The 16,438-nt window shown below is 40.1% G+C and overlaps 1 protein-coding gene across 5 annotated transcripts in view; it reads left to right on the top strand.

The window, feature by feature from the left end:
- The first annotated feature begins 17 nt into the window (after positions 1-17).
- The window catches only part of eps8l2 (EPS8 like 2), a 68,385-nt gene continuing 51,964 nt past the window's right edge, over positions 18-16,438 (top strand). For 2 of the 5 annotated variants that reach the window (XM_031283481.2, XM_031283480.2), the window contains exons 1-4: positions 5,537-5,809; positions 10,569-10,633; positions 13,692-13,853; positions 15,726-15,875. In XM_031283481.2, the coding sequence (XP_031139341.1) occupies positions 5,716-5,809; positions 10,569-10,633; positions 13,692-13,853; positions 15,726-15,875 (471 nt within the window). In that variant the 5' untranslated portion in view covers positions 5,537-5,715. Of the gene's footprint in view, positions 285-5,243; positions 5,295-5,536; positions 5,810-7,511; positions 7,668-10,568; positions 10,634-13,691; positions 13,854-15,725; positions 15,876-16,438 lie in introns of those variants that run through there. The other 3 variants (XM_031283482.2, XM_031283484.2, XM_031283485.2) reach the window with 3 other exon arrangements.

The raw sequence follows: 16,438 nt of genomic DNA, 5'->3' as shown, positions 1-16,438 counted from the left end.
TTACCTGCAGAGTCACATATCATTCACCTGCACCCGCCTTGTCTCCTCAGCGACTGTGTTACTGCTGGGAACCGGCAACAAACGTCTGCGCTCTGTGCTGGACGACAACTGTCTAGTTTACAGTCTGGGATTTTAACGGTTCTACTTTAAAACAAGCGGTTACAAATATCGACAATTTCCTGCGGAGTTTGTCCTGATCGGGCTGTGATGGCAGGCTGATGCTTCAGACGCTGTCTCGCCCAAGTTTCTCACATTGAGCATCCCGTCTTGAAAACACCACCACTGTGAGTTCCTAAGATAGGCTACTTCTTTCTTTTTTTCTTTCTTTCTTTCTTTCTTTCTTTCTTATAAACATGGCTCCCACTTGATAAATCTCACCACAAAAAAAGTCCACTCAGTGACTGTTCTGGAGCTTTCAATGATCTTCCTCAGCAGGTGAAGTTGACTAATTGCTGTTTAACTTCATAATTAATGTAATTAATGTAATCTCTTTTTTATGACTTAATGTTGGTTTGAAAGTTGAGATTGGTTGTTTATAGAGATGATGTATTATTAATTAGGCTATTTATTGTGATATTAGGAAATGTGTCGTATATACTAATTGTCAGCACATTATTAATGTTTTGTGATCGAAGCTGCAGGTTTGACATGATATTGATACACTTAAACTGTACAGTGATTCATCCATAGGCGTAATTTACAGGGGGGATGACCCCCCCTCCCCCAATAATCAAAACTGGCCACTGCAACCCACCCCAAATAGGCCTACCTATTATAATTTCCTTTCCTTTACATAAATAAAGACATTTGCACCCTAACTTGATGCAGAAAAGGCACAAATTGTTGCAGAAAAATTCGCCACAATGCAGTGTTTGATATGCTCAAAATTTCAGTTTTGCTCAAAAGTGGAGATCTCAACGCCCCAAATGTTGAACCCAAAGTTATGCCCTTGGATTCATCTATGAAGTAATCACATACTGTACTGTTTGGTATTGGTTCTGCTTGCTGCAAGAGAGCAGACAACTATATGTTGCTACCATACATTTACATCTGATGTCACCCTCAGCCTTAATTGCAGCATTTAGCTCTGTGGTGAGAGAAATGTGCTTTCATTTGGGTTCAACAAGTTTAGGAATGACTACACATTAACAACGAAATGAGAAAACCCATTTTTTTCTCTGTGTGTTAGAAAGGTTATATGAATGTTACGTGAACGGATAGGGATAGAATCTGTGAAATCTGACCTGATTTAGTCTTGTGCTGGTTCTCTGTGCCCTGATTCAGAGACCTGTATACACTAAATAAACCCGTAACATCATCAACAGTGTACTGTGATTCAGCCAGCTGGCTGCATGGCTTGAAATACATAAAATCAGACAACTGTTATGTCTTACTCAAGAGCATGGAGCAAAGTCCAGATTGCTCATATCAGTGTAGGCTCATATTTTTTGCAGTTGTTACTGTGTTAAATGTCTAGTTGTGCTGCTTTTCACTAACAGAGTTATCATTTTGTGGCATTACACGTGTTTCAGACTTAAGCTTCTAAAAATCAGTTGTTTTGTTTTTGTTTACACTTGGCACATGAAGTTAGCTCATGACATCCTCTGAGCATAAACTCTTACTGCAGAATCACATGTCCAGTAAGAAAGATGCTGCTTTGGTTTTGTCAGACATGCATGTCACCTGTTTATGAGGATTTCAGGGCTTCTTGTGTGTGTGTGTGTGTGTGTGTGTGTGTGTGTGTGTGTGTGTGTGTGTGTGTGTGTGTGTGTGTGTGTGTGTGTGTGTGTGTGTGTGTGTGTGTGTGTTTTTTTTTAAACAATGTGTTTATTTTGTTTCATTTTAACCAAGACATACAGAAATGTAGACCAACCCTGAAAAACAATAAAAGCAAAAACCAAACTACAGACAGCAATCACAGCAACAGACTAAAAATAAAAATAAAAATATATACAAAAAAAACTTATATAAAATAAAATAAAAACACAAATTATAGAGAGTAAATACAGACAAAATTACCTTTCACTTTGGTCTGATCCTTTCTTGTAGGATATATCTGGAGCATCTAACCAATCAAACAGTGTCACAAGCCAATATAAATATCTCTCTCCCGCATGAAAAATACTAGATTACTCAGAATTCCCCTCATTTGCCAGAATATCACCCACATCATTTGTTCAAGAATGGTCCCCAAACCTGTTTGAAAGTATCTTGTCTATCTTTAACCATATGTTATTCTTTCCATTGTTAGGCAAGAAGACATTTCTCTAAGCCACCGCCCAATGCTAGGCCTATTCACATCTTTCCAAGCAAGATAAATCAACCGTTTGGCTTGCAGTAAACACATATCTATAAGTACTTTTATCTCTTTTTTTAAGTTAGGGTCAGATGGGTACAACCCCAGGATAAATACTTTGGGGTGGAGAGGCAGCTTAACAGACACTATTTCTACCTAGTGCTACCTCTTTCCAGAAGTCTTTCATTTTATTACAGTCCCACAAACAATGAAACAGAGTCCATTTGGAGTGATTGCACTTGTAGCATAGATCTGGGTTTACCCTATTTAACTTATGTAACTTCACTGGGGTAACATATGTTCACATTAGCCAATTATATTGTAGTAACTTAAGCCTGGTATTCACGGTCTGTTTCTATGTGTGTGTTTTTGAAACTGTCAGCATGTTAGGTGATAAAATGATGAGATGATGAGATGAGTTTCAATCCAAAATTAGAGTTCATATGTGAAGACATAAACAACACAGACCACAGGACTGATTCCAGAAGTTTAAAATATGAGACTGTGTTAGGAAGGACTGAACGAGGACTCTGAAGTAAGCATTGTTACTCTTACGCTCTGAAATGATTTGTTAATATGACAACACTTGTCTAACCTCATTCCAATTAATTATGGAAATCAAAATATATTATAATTTTGTGATGGGCAGAATTGAATAAGACATACCTGCCTTTATGAGTAAGCCTTTAAGATAAGCGTCCTGCACACTCATTTTTGTGCAATTATTGTTATAATAATACCATGCAATTACAACTGAATAAAGGGTTGTCAGTATTGAACAATAAGCACCTTAGGCTGAGTGCAGGAGAGGTGTGCTGAGGGCCTCTTGCCATAAGGTTGACAACACATGACACCCAGCCTGTCCTGCTCCAGCTTCACCTCACTCCTGAAACCTGGCGGCGGGCCAGAGCTGGGAACAATAGTGCAGAGGGATGATGACCAAAGAGATAAGGACACAAAGAGGAAGTCTACCTTTTGTGCAGGCTTACTAAAGTAAATAGGATTAGTTTTCTTTGCTCATTTGCATTTCTCAGTAAGATTTTGTTGTAGATGAATCCTTTAAACTGGTCGCAATGGAGCTACATGTGTGTCTCTGAAAAGAATCATACATTGTCTGCAGGAACACAGTGACTTTGGTTAATATCTGTTAGAGTTGTTGTTGTGTTTTGGCCTCACTTTGCTTCAGCAGATATGAGCAGATTAGAATCTCTGTTGAGGGCGATTATGTTTATGATCTGCTGCGAGATAAGCTTGAGTGACCGCGCCTGTAAACTCATACACAGTATTTACCTCATGTAGTTTACCGCTGCTAGTTATGCAAAAACAGTTCTACTATACTTCAGAAAGGAGGTAAGGCATGTTATGAGGAAATGGCTGTCTCATAACATGTACAACTGGTAACAGTTAGAAAATTATACTGAAATATGTACAGCTATTGTGCTAAGCACGGCCGGTGTCACGAACTGACACAAGGTCAGTATCTTACAGGTTGGATTCTCACAAAACACTTAAAATACTTGCTGGTGACACAGGATCCAAACCTCTCGCCACCAATTAATCATACAAACTGAATGGGTTGTCTAAAGTGATACATGGCTTCTTGGAGTCTAAAAGTCACAAACGTTAAAAGGTGATTATTATCTCCAGTGGTAAATACAATTTACTTTAGCCATTAACGCAGGAACACATATCAGTGGTTATATTTATTACAGTATAAATTATTGTGAGCTTAGAAAGAATCCCGCACACTGACCATTTCGCAAGCTATTACTTATTTAGAAAATACAACGTTTCGGTCTTAGACCTTTATCAGATAAATTCTGATCTGCTACCTTTGGTCATAGCCAACGCACCTGCCCGACAAAAGAGGTGTGCAAAAAGCCTTCCTACGTTGCACTGAGTATAAATTATTGTAAAGTAAACCAAGCAGAGCATCCTTGTTGTATAACAGCTCATTAGGGTCCACAGTGAGGCTAGTCTATATCCTTTGCGTTCCACTTCTGGTATTGCTCTGGTGCTGCAGGAAATTCCGCCGGATGCATGTATTTTCCGTTTCCTTCTGCTTTCTTTGTGTTGGAATTTTAAATTCGGTGGAGTTATGAGGACTATTGTTGACTGCTCCTCAGATCTCTGCAGGGTAAATTGAGACAGCTAGCTAGACTATCTGTCCAATCTGAGTTTTCTCTTGCACAACTATTTTGCTGCGGCTCTGTGCGGAGTTTAACACCGCCCATGACGATTCAGATTTGTTTAAAGAAATGCCAATAAACCACAGCATGTTTTCCTCCCATCCCCGAATGCTGTGTGGAGTAGCCAGACTCTCCTTCAGCACACTTTGGAGGAGTGTCTGGCAAAGCGAGACTACAGTTAGGTTAACTACAGTGTGTGTTTAGCCATAGAGTGAACTATAAACCTGATATATGTTACATAACCTTGTCATTACATGCCTTGACAGACAAGTCAGAGTCTCCAGGCCCAGAAGGAAAGGTGTGCAAGAGTTTCGTACTCTCATTTCCTGCTCCCATTAACGGGATTTAGATATAGCACACCATGCTAATTATCAAATAGTTAGCGTGTGTAAAACACAACCAAATAAATGAATTGCAACTATACCAATATAGTCATCAACTTAGTGGATCTAATTACACAGTGCATATCAGCCTGCTGTCTGCCATTGTCCCAGATCAGTCCCCTGACTACCAGCAGTACAGGCCCAGCACCTGGCTCTCCCCCGGGAAAGAACAGGCTGTTGGTAGATTATGCCTTAACTTTGCATACCTACTACTTTAATGAGGTAAAAATAAAAATGATGCAACAGGCATTTAAAAGGATAAATAATGCATGTTTGTTTTGGTGGAAAATGTTTGCCCTCCACCACCAGCCACCTCCCTCTCTCTTAGTCTTTCATTAACACCCACTCTCTTTCATTTTCTGTTTCTTTCTTCAGGTGGATGACTTAAATCATGAGTGTCCTGGGACCTCCGTCGAGGCAAGCCAAGTGAGTGTCACACACATTCCTGCTGCCCCTCACATATTTACCTTTCTGTGTGTTATGCTGAGTTACTGTCACGCAGGCGTGAGAGAATCACTAACCCAGTATGCAGAAGGTGGTGTGGGTCAGGGACTTCGGGCACAGAGCGTCTCTATTGAGAATTGTTTGCTTTGCCTGGGTTGCTGACTCTAGCCTCTATCCATGTCCCACACACCTCCTCTTTCCCTCCCCCCTCTCTCCCTTTTCCACTCTCCCTCTCTCTCCCTGGCTGGTCCATATGTTCAGAATCTCAGGCTAATCTCATCCAGTGCTAGCTGACTGCTCGCCGTATATCACTTCTATTTTGTGGGCTTGCGTTCATGAGAAGTGACAGTGTGGGAGTTTCAGAGGGTTTGTGACATTGACATCCACAGGTGCTGGGGAGAAGATGAAGGGCATGCAGCGTAACCCTGTCTCCTCTTCTTGTCATTGCAGTGGAGTGGCCAGATCGGACAGCAAGATCAGTGCCAAGGCCCTATACGGTAAGTGACTGCAGAAGGCCTATTCATTTTAATGTCGGCCTATTTTAAAGACTTTGCCTTTACATGCCCTTCACCTGTAATTACACCTGCCCTTATTTCTGTGGCATGAGTCACTACAGACTGTTTACAGTTTATAATTTAGGAGCTTGACCACTGAGATGTTACTTCATTACAATGAACATGGGCACAGTAGTTTATTATGAGTCAATCCCACAGACACCGTCCTGCTGCTGTAAATAATCTCTAGTGCACTAAATGTTTATTAATCCGCATCTGAAAATAGTCCCCGACGAATAAATGTTTTACTCCTGTTGGAGTAATATTTGCTCATCTGTTTTTATTGTATTTTAAATGAAGTAGTATATTTGAGACTCATTTTTAAATTAATCTGTGTTAGATATATCCTTTGATACCTTTCCAAACTGTCAGTAGTCAAGCTGTGTGTGTGGATCAGCCCTGTAATTGATTCAAATCACAACAATATTCAATTTGCTATGCAAATGACTTTGTCAGGAAATTGTGCACCCTGACTCTGCAGCACAGTGATGCAGCCTCACAGGACTATCACAGTCCTCTCCCCTGAACACACACACAGTGATAAGAGGGGGCCAAGGTCCTGCTGAGGGGCCCTGTCGTGCTCAGGCTGCTGACATCTCTGTCAGACACTGAGGGACATGGGAGGGAGGCAGGGCTCCTGAAGGGGACATTTCCAGCTCTGTGCCAGGCCTGCACAGCATGCTGGGATTTGTTGTCAGATGCATTAGGCTTTTGTCTTTTGTCTGCACTTTTGTAGTCACGTTGTGTGCACATGTATATTTATGTTGTCTGACTTTCAATCTTTTGTGCATACTTTGAATTGAAGGAAATTGAAGGATATGTTTGTGGTATTGTAAGACTCCATTTACATCTACATTGTCAGGATCCATTACTGACTATGGTGAAACTCAGTATGGCATGACACTACATTTTGCAGGGTGTGCCTGTTTTTAATGTGTGGTTGGAACAGGGTGGGTAAGCCCATGTTTTGCAGGTGAATAAAAGACGCATTGAAAAGTGGAAAGGAAGAGGCGGACTCACCTCTGGTCCTCCCTGCGCGTCCCTCAGACATTAGCTCACTGGCTCCTGCCAGCACCTCCTTCCACACTGTGGACATAGAGGAACATTGTGCAGCATATCACAGGCCAAGATAGAAACCTAAACTAAGGTATGACAGGACAACCTGCTCTCGTGCATGGCTGCACTGTTCCAAATATAGAATGGTCTGGCCTTCAATAACAGATGAGGGTATTGTAGGGGTGCAAGATGTTCCCAAAGCATCTGACTGTGCACCTCGTTGTCTGTGACATATTTTTGTGCCATAAGTCATCCAAATATCCACAGGACGCATCAACTCCTGTGATCTCTGTGAAATATCCCACTGTATGTGTGACAAGGCTGTAGTGTTTTTTATTGGCTCGTGTCATCTTGTGTGGCAGATGGTCACCACTACCTTCTCACTGCAGTATGACAGCAGCATGCCTGTCCTCCCGAACCAGAGAGGCAGGAGAGTGGACAATATTGTGCACCATCCATAACAGTGGGAGAATTTGAATAGATATAGGTCTGCTGGTGAATAAACATGTAGAGGAACAACAGCAAAAGTCCCAGCTCAATCTCCCGTATGCAAAACTCCCCGTCATTCACACTGTGCAGAGCAGCACACAATTGATGCAAATGATGCACAGGTCCTCCCACCTGATCCGTTATCAGTAGCTTTGGGGTAAAGCAGAGAGATGCCACATTACAGTCATCCTCCCTGGACTTCAGACCATCCGGCAGCTTTTTTGAGTTTCTCGGCTTTGTGGCATGTCTTTGTCAGGTAAAATGTGTTTGGGCTGAGAGACTGAATTAACAGGTGGACATTTTAACTTCGATCTCTTCCTGCACCTTTTCTTTCATGTCTGCGTATGTATGAAAGTCAGTTGAATGGCTGTGATAGATCCACTACTTCCAGTGTCATTTCTATTAATATTCACTTGTTAAAGCAGAGCTATCAGTAGCTGTATTTAAAAAAATAATGGTACGTGTTTGGCCTTTTACTCTCTATAAACAATATGCGATGTAAATCTGTATTAATTTGTTACTTTGAGGGGACAACTCTGAGGTGTGTTGATGTAATACTTTCTGGTGACATTTGGACAAATATTTTTTGGACACAGCAGCACACTTCCATATTGCTTATTGTTTGAGTTGTCATTCAGCCTTTAGATGTTGCGATACAGGATTTTAATAATAGAATACAATTTCATGACATTGCATCATACAAATGTACTGTCTTGGTTTTGGGTTCAGTCATGTTAAATCGGATTGATCTGGGCCATGTATTGGTTTGATAATCTGCCAAGCAGCCATGTTTATCACTGGTCATTGACTCTGGAGAGCTCTGAGGATCTGCCCATCTGTCTGCTAAGTGGCTCTTATTGCAAGCTGTTGCAGCACTGTGAATTGATTGGCATAAATGTCAGGCCATTAATAAGACATGGGGCGAGCTCGACTTTCAGTGCGACACCTGACGCTTGTGTTTCACCTGTGGGGAGCCAACCAGGAAGAAATCAGCTGAGACAAAATGGCAAAAACACCCTTGCATTATTTGGACAGGGACAGCGGTTGCATGGATAAAGAGGTGCTGAGAACATGGAAGAGTCTGAGGTCTATCAAGCATGTTTATGTCACAGTGAATCATCAATAAATGGATATAAAATATTGGAATGTACTTAAGGGGCATTTTAAGTGTTATACAAACAGCAGAGCTTTTGTGTCACAGTCACCATAAAGCACATAAAGCGAAAAGTGGCTGAAGGTCTGCATGGAGAGAAAACCAGAGTGGCATCAAAATGTTGACTCTATTGGGTTGGGGACAGAAAGAGATCTGATATGAGATCTGGCAGTGAAGTCAATAGGAACATACTCTCATTTAACCGTAATTGTTACCTGCAGGCTATTCACCTGGTCAATGAGCACACTGGCTCACTCATTTAACATTGGCCTGTATAAGTCTTTTTCAGTACATGCAGTGCAGTGAACAGTGGTGTCTTAAAAAAATGTGTGAGCTCCAGTGTTTACAAATGGCATTCAAACTTTGAACAGGTCACCACTTTGAACTTCATTGACTAAATCAGATTTTTGATATCTTGTAATGGTTTTCAAACATTTCAGTTAATTTAATGTTTTTTTCAATCTACCTCAAACTTTAAAGCAACTATAATCAATAATGTTTATATCAATGCCTCAAATGACTGTGAAAACAATGTTACAATGTAAAAGAGGTCACTCATAGTGATGAACCTACAAAGAATTATCACCTGAATCTGCAGCGCCCCTCAGCTTTACAGAGCTTTAAGTGAGTTTCATCTCATTGTTTAACTCTCACTGCTCTCATAGCGTTTTCGGCTGCAGCAGGCAGCTGTTTTTAGTGAAAAACCTCTGAAAAAACACTGTGCATTATCTGTTCAGCTCCAAACAGCAGACAGACACAGTTAGAGACTAGCTGGTGAACACAGTGAAGCATTTAGCAGCTAAAAAGCCAAATATTTACCTCAGGAGTTGGTAGAGACCAAAAACAGAGCTAAAAGAGAGTGAATATTGGACATTCGTCAGGTGGATGGAAACAGAACTCCAAATGAATGATAATATTGCTCTGTAACTGCCGGATGTGTAAATAAGAAACTGTTTGCTAACAGATTCGCCATATCAACTTAATAGGTGATGATGTATAAATGTGTGTAGATTATTCTAGATGTTTAAATGAGGGAGAAGGAGTAGATTTGTTTTTTAGAGTGTGCAAATAGTTTATTAGTTTTGTGACCAGACACACATTTTTATTCAGAGCAGAGTATGTCATGTCTTAAAACATATCTGGAGTGGATCGTTATTGTGTGGATTTGCATGGTGACATTGTTTTAATCTCTCTGTTAAAATCACTGGTAGCACTGACAAAAAATAATTTACATACCACATGTTGCTATTTACGATACTCTCACCTGCCTTACTTAACAGGTTTGTTCTAAAAAAAAATGAAAGCATTTCAACTTCATAGCATTTTTACCAACTAGAAGGTTATGCGTGACAATTTACAATAATGTGCCACTGATGAGGAAGTGATTATGGTGCTGTTGAGAAGTTGCATTACCGATCTTTGACCGTGCAGTAAATCTGTGAGTCTAATTGGTGCCCCTGATAAAGCGAGATGCCAGCCTGGCCAACATACTATAAAGGTTGAAGAAATCAAGTAACACAACTCTTTGGTATGAGATTTAATAATTAACTTCTCAGATAGGTATTTTTATTTTACTTGCCTTCTGGCAGGACAGTTTTGGACACACAATTGTTAAAAGATGTAATATCACAAGTCGCTGTGGTTTTTACTGCACTATTGCAAATTATACTGTGAATGGTGCTGTCGTGTCTAAAACTATCACCTTATTATCCATACAATATTTATGTGAATATCTAACAGTATTGTTTACTGTGAAGTCCACAGTTGAACCATAAAAACAAACAGTATGTTTTATTGTCATTTCCTTATTGCTCTGCTGGTCTTTTTAGCTCACGCACTAGTGTTTTGTTTCATTTGTTCACTCTGCTGAAATGTCCAACATGTGGAGTTTAGGTCAGTGTCACTGCAGGCTGTTTACATAGTTGTATATACAGTAAGATCGAAGGCAGGACGTGGTGGATTGTCAGTTTTTCACTTCAACTATCTTTGTTTTCTTATCAACAGAACAGAGGAAAAAATACTCCAACTCCAATTATATCATGCATGAGACATCGCAGTATCATGTTGAGGTAAGATCTGCTCTGTTTGTATTGCTCTAAAAAAATTAAATTGTGTGTTATAATTTTGACTATTCCTATATTTAAAAAATGTTTTAGAAATACAAAACTTGGCAAAAGATTTGAAACTCAACCACTACATATTTATTCAATGGTGTTATAAAGGAGGCTGGGTGGTAAACGGATCAGGGTACTTAACACACTTTACCTTTACTTATTATAAAAGTTTAAAATCATTTTAGTATTCATGAAAGTAAAAAAAACAAAAAAAAGAAGTCAATATTTAATAGTTTTATTAATAGAAAATCTGACTATAAGTGATCCTGGACATTTGCGGTTTCCTAAACCTTGCACTGTGTATCATCATTCTGTATTATTGAAATGTTTTACTCACTTTTTCATATAATGTACTGTATTATTATTATTATTATTATTATTATTATTACTATTGTTGCTAGTGCATTTGGTACCTGTTCACCTGCCTTACGACTGGGATGATAAATAAAGACATCGGAGGAAACATAAAATGAACTCAATAAAAATAGAATAGATAGCGACTTTTAAAAAAAGGTATAAAATTAGCAACTAAGATTGGAAACCTAGATCTAGTTCTGGAAACCCAGTAGTTTTAAACCCCATATGCATTACGTCTCCAGATTAAATCTATCTGAGGACTTTTGTTTCAAGTCATTCCTCTCTCATTTCCTCAACGTTTCCTGTCTCCTTTACTGTAAACTGCCAAAAATACAAAAATCAGAATCAGAATAAGATTTATTGCTAAATTAAGTTTTCACTTGCATGGAATTTGCCTTGGCGTGTTTGATGCATATATACAATATATGAAAATGAAAAAAAAAACAATAAACATGGAGCAAAGTACTGCAACAGTCAAAACATAATTATAGAATAGCAATATGGCAATACAAAATATATAAAAGACATTATAACAAATATGTACAATATAACTGTTTTAGAAAGGAAAATAAAGCTGTACGGTTTTGTGCAGGGTGTACAAAAATATTAATCTGGATGTGCAAAAGTTCACACTATATATATGCACAATGGTCAGGGATAAATGTCCAGTATATGTGTTAGTTGGGGGGATTAAGAGTCGGTCAGAGTCTGTCAGTGTCGGTCTGGGCCTTGTTAATGAGGCCCACTGCAGTCGGGAAGAAACTGTTTTTGTGGCATGAGGTTTTGGCGGTCCTTGGCGGTGGCACCAGCGTACCAGATGGTGATAAAGGAGGTGAGTATGGACTCAATGATGGCGGTGTAGAGGTGCACCATCATTGTCTTTGGCAAGTTGAATCTCTTAAGGGGCCTGACACACCAACCAGACGGGCCGACCGTCGGCAGAAAAGGCAGTCGGACTGATCAGTCGGGTCCCCGAGGTCCAAAAAATGCCTCAGAACACACTGAGGCGACGCCGACTTGAGCGTACGTTTCCATAGCAGCAGGCGGCGCTGCTCTGTATTGTTTCCATTAACCGTCTTACTATTTCCCAGAAAATGAAAACCGGCAACTGATTGGACGAACGCGTCACGTGGTTCTTTTTTACACTGTAAAGGCTTGATGCTATATATTCAACTAAAAGATTAATTGATTATTTGAAATTCATCAGCAACTATTTTAACAATCAATATCGTTCAATATCAATAATCGTTTTAATCATTTTTCAACCAAAATGCAAAAAGTTCACTTGTTCCAGCTTCTCAGTTGTGAGAATTTGCTGCTTTATATAAAAAAAAAAGTCTCTTAGACGTATTACTATAGTTCTTTTTTCTCCGGAAATTCACAGCCAGACTGTCATGGTGGCTTGTTCAGAATACGATCTCATATTGTACTAAAATAGTTCACCAAAATGTGTTTCTGAAAACATTTTAACCGAGAAATAGGCCGTGCAGTTGCTGAATCTGTCTTCATTTCAGATTGACAAAGGTCAGTTTAAAAGATTTTCGTCAGATTTTGAGCGGCTCATCTGCTCCCCATTTCCGGGTGAGTCCCGACTGCCCTGTCTCCCGACTGAACATGTCGGGTCGGCTCAAATGAAGGCCGACGGCTCCTCAGACAGCCGACGGCACGGGACACACTGAACAGACTCGAGTCACCGACCTCGCCAGACGGTCCGACGGCCGATTATCGGGCTGGTGTGTCTTCTCTCTTAGAGAGAAGACACACCAGCTTAAAAAAGGAAAGAAACTCTCAAATGAGGTCTACAAATGTACAGATTTATAATTTAAAAATGGTCACTGAACAAGATAAAAGTAACTCTAAATGTCATGATGAATTGTTCAATTGGCAAGAGATAAACGCTGACACAATCTCTTGATTACGTGTCATTTACAGGACTCTTTCATAATAAAGCAATCAGGATTACAGCATTGGGGAGTGTTGGGAAGATTGAGTCAGAGATGTGCTTTAGGTCAGGGATGGTGTTGAACTATGTCCTGTGTCCTTTCAGATAGGATTTCTCTAAGTGCCTCCCCATTATCACACATGGGCAGGTAATCACAGATAACTGCCACACTGGTAGCAGCTGCATGCAGAGAGAGCCGTGGAAGTAGTAATATCGCAGTTTTGATATTAGATTAAACAAGTAAATTACACAGCTAAGTAACTCTGTCAGCATTGTGAGAAACGTTTAAGTCAATTAGCTGTAAGAAAACATTCCTAAATATAGAGTTAACAATTACAGTTTAAGAAACTGTTTTGGGAAATATCATTATTTGCTTTCTTGCTGAGAGCTGAGAAGCTTTGGACAAAGCCAGGCTAGCGGTTTCCCCCAGTTTCCAGTCTTCATGCTAAGCTAAGCTAACTGGCTTGGTATCATTGTTCACATCTAACTCTTTGCAAGAAAGTGGACAAGTACATTTCCCAACATGTCAAACTATTACTTTAATAGAGCCAGTTAACTAGAAATAATGTGCATTTCAAATTACGTCCTTTAACTTTCCAAAGCATACCTTTCCTACCTTCCAAACAGCCGTTGCTTTCAGTTCACACCAGGTTATAGTCCCCTCACAGCCAAAAGTCTTATCCTTCATTTACAAACTCACTGTTTTCTCCTCAGCATCTCTCCACATTCATTATGGACACGACAGAGTCCATCACCACAGTGGATGATGCCATCCGGAAACTGGCCCTTCTGGACTCAAAAGACAAAATCTGGACCCAGGAGATGCTCCTGCAGGTCACCGACAAGGCGGTCAGGCTGCTGGACTGTGACACACAGGTATGGCTCGACATCTGTCCACACATCATGCACATCATCGGATTATGTTAACATGCAATAAGTGTCACATTTACAGTCACTGACTTGTGTTTGTGATTAACAGCATCACAAACTGTACAGCACATTCAGAAAACCTGCGTTAGAGAGTGGGGGCATGGAGTTTAAAAGACGTGAGCATTTAACTAGGTACCGTAACAGTGAGGGTCAGATGTACTAACACTTTTGCACCCACTTCAGGCGCATTTGTTTCGCGCGTAAAAGCATGGCGAGGTATGTACAAGCAGGCCGCACTGAGGTAAAAGAGCATACTGCTTGTCGCGGGAACTGAAAATGGCAAATTGCACTTTTCCGTGTCATGCATATGCATTCACGGGAGGGTCAAGGGGAAAGTGGGAGTTTTCCATAAAGAGATGGAAGGGGAAGCCTAAAGTGCGCCTAATTATGTATTCCGTGGTATGTACAAAAACCGCCCAATACAGCGCGCCTCTATTTTGCGGTGAAAATTCTCCGCCTCTTAAAAGCAGATGTAAACCAGCCACAAGCGGGTTTCCTCGCATGCCTCCTGGTGAAATGGCAGCAGTAATCCGAGCAAGACGAAGACATAGGCCAAGGAGACGAGCTGAAAAGATTTTTGCCACAAGGATCACACTTTTTCAGTTGAGTGAACACAAAATCATTAAACGTTACAGATTAAGCAGCCATGCAATATTACAGTTAATGGAAGAAATCAAAGATGACATTGAATCTCCGACTCAGCGTTCACATTCCAATCCAGCAGTTGTTAAACTCCTCGCTACATTACAAATATTGGCATCAGGATCATTTCAAACAGTCATAGCATCAGCAGTGGGAATATCGCAGTCTGCACTCAGCCGTATCATATCACAAGTACTTAATGCTTTGCTACAGCGCAATTTACGGTTTAGTCGGCGGAGAAAGGCGCTGATTACCCGATGAACTGCAGGTTTGGTAAATACGACATAAGCTGAAGTATCACAGGGTGCGCTTTCTGCAGGTTGGCCATGGCACTACAATTTGCCAATGTACGTACATCTGGCCCTCAGTGTCTGATAAAAGATGCTATGAAGATACATCATGGGAATTGTTGGATCCAGTGTTTTTGGAGCTAAAAGTCAGGACATATTGGTCTTCTGTGCATTGATATTGACCATTCTTTTTTTCTGTCTGTCTCTCAGGTGCCTTTTTAGGTTTTAATTAAATGACGTACAGTGCAATGAAATAATAAACAATTGTTTTAGATTCGTCCTAATGTCCGACATGATTCTGATTATGTCCATCACACATTGAACAGACTTTGAAAGGAATAGTTTGACATTTTGGGAAATTTGCTTTTTTGCTGAAAGTTAGATGAGAAGACTGATACCACTCTCATTTCTGTATGTTCAATATGAATCTTGAGCCAGCAGATGGTAAGCTTAGCTTAGCATAATGACTGGAAGCAAAGGGAACAGTTGGCCTGACTTTGTCTGAAGATAACAAACTCACACAAAACTCCACGTAAAACAACACATTTTCATTTTGACACTTCGGCTTTCATAATAATAAAACAAACAATATATAATTAGTGTTAATTATTGAGTTTTAGGTGCTCGGAGCATTTGTTACTGTTGGACAGAGCCAGGCTAGCTGTTTCCAGTCATTGTGCTAAGCTAAGCTAACCAGCTGCATGTGGTAGCTTCATATTTGCTGTGCAGATATGAGAGTGGTATTCATCTTCTCATCTCTCATCACTTTTAGAAGACTATTTGTAGTACTGTTTTATCTTAGTGAGGACTTTGCCTACTCAGATAGTATCTTGCTCTTTCTCTCCACCTTTTTGCCTCTAACTATTCCTCTGTTGTGCTTCTGCAGGAAGAGTTGGAGAACTTCCCTCTTCCCACGATCCACATGAGTCAGTCGGTCCTGAATCAGACACGTTACCCCTCCGTGCTGCTGCTGGTGTGTCAGGACAAGGAGCAACACAAACCCGACATACACTTCTTCCACTGTGATGAGGTGGATGTGAGTCTCAGTTTCAATGTTGCAGGCTTAGCTCAGTTTGCATCTTTTATTGTCCGCGCATGATTGGCTCGCTTTGTGTTTTATGTCATTTGTAAATCCAAGCTGCTTTTGTTGGAGCGCCAGGTCAGATTTCAGTGCTGTTGGTGGCAGTGTGCTTGTGTGTATCCTTTTACATTCTTTGCAGCCTTGTTCAGAGATATTTGCTCAAGGAAGGATCTATCCCTGAAATGATGTAATATTATAACTCACTGCAAAGACAATACCTCTTTATAGTTCATAATCACTTCTAGTAAGTTAAAAGAAATACTTGGTTGAGGGAAGCTGTTGATCATCATATTGGGCTCATAAACACTGACCTGGGTGAATATAACAACTTTTGGATTATCACAAATATACTTTTGTTTTCTTTGAAAGAATATAAAAGAAAGTGGAGTTTCTTATCTATCAAAACTCTGATGCTTCTGTAATGTAATGTGAAGAAAGAATAAGAAAGCATCTTCAAAATTCTAAATATGTGGTTTTTGGAGAAAAGCAAAAATGTTATGTGATACACTGATGTATTT

Source organism: Sander lucioperca, chromosome 7 (genome assembly GCF_008315115.2).
Source record: "Sander lucioperca isolate FBNREF2018 chromosome 7, SLUC_FBN_1.2, whole genome shotgun sequence".
Lineage (NCBI taxonomy): Eukaryota > Metazoa > Chordata > Actinopteri > Perciformes > Percidae > Sander > Sander lucioperca.
The sequence above is the reverse complement of the archived record's forward strand: the minus strand, read 5'-3'. Positions and strand labels throughout refer to the sequence as shown.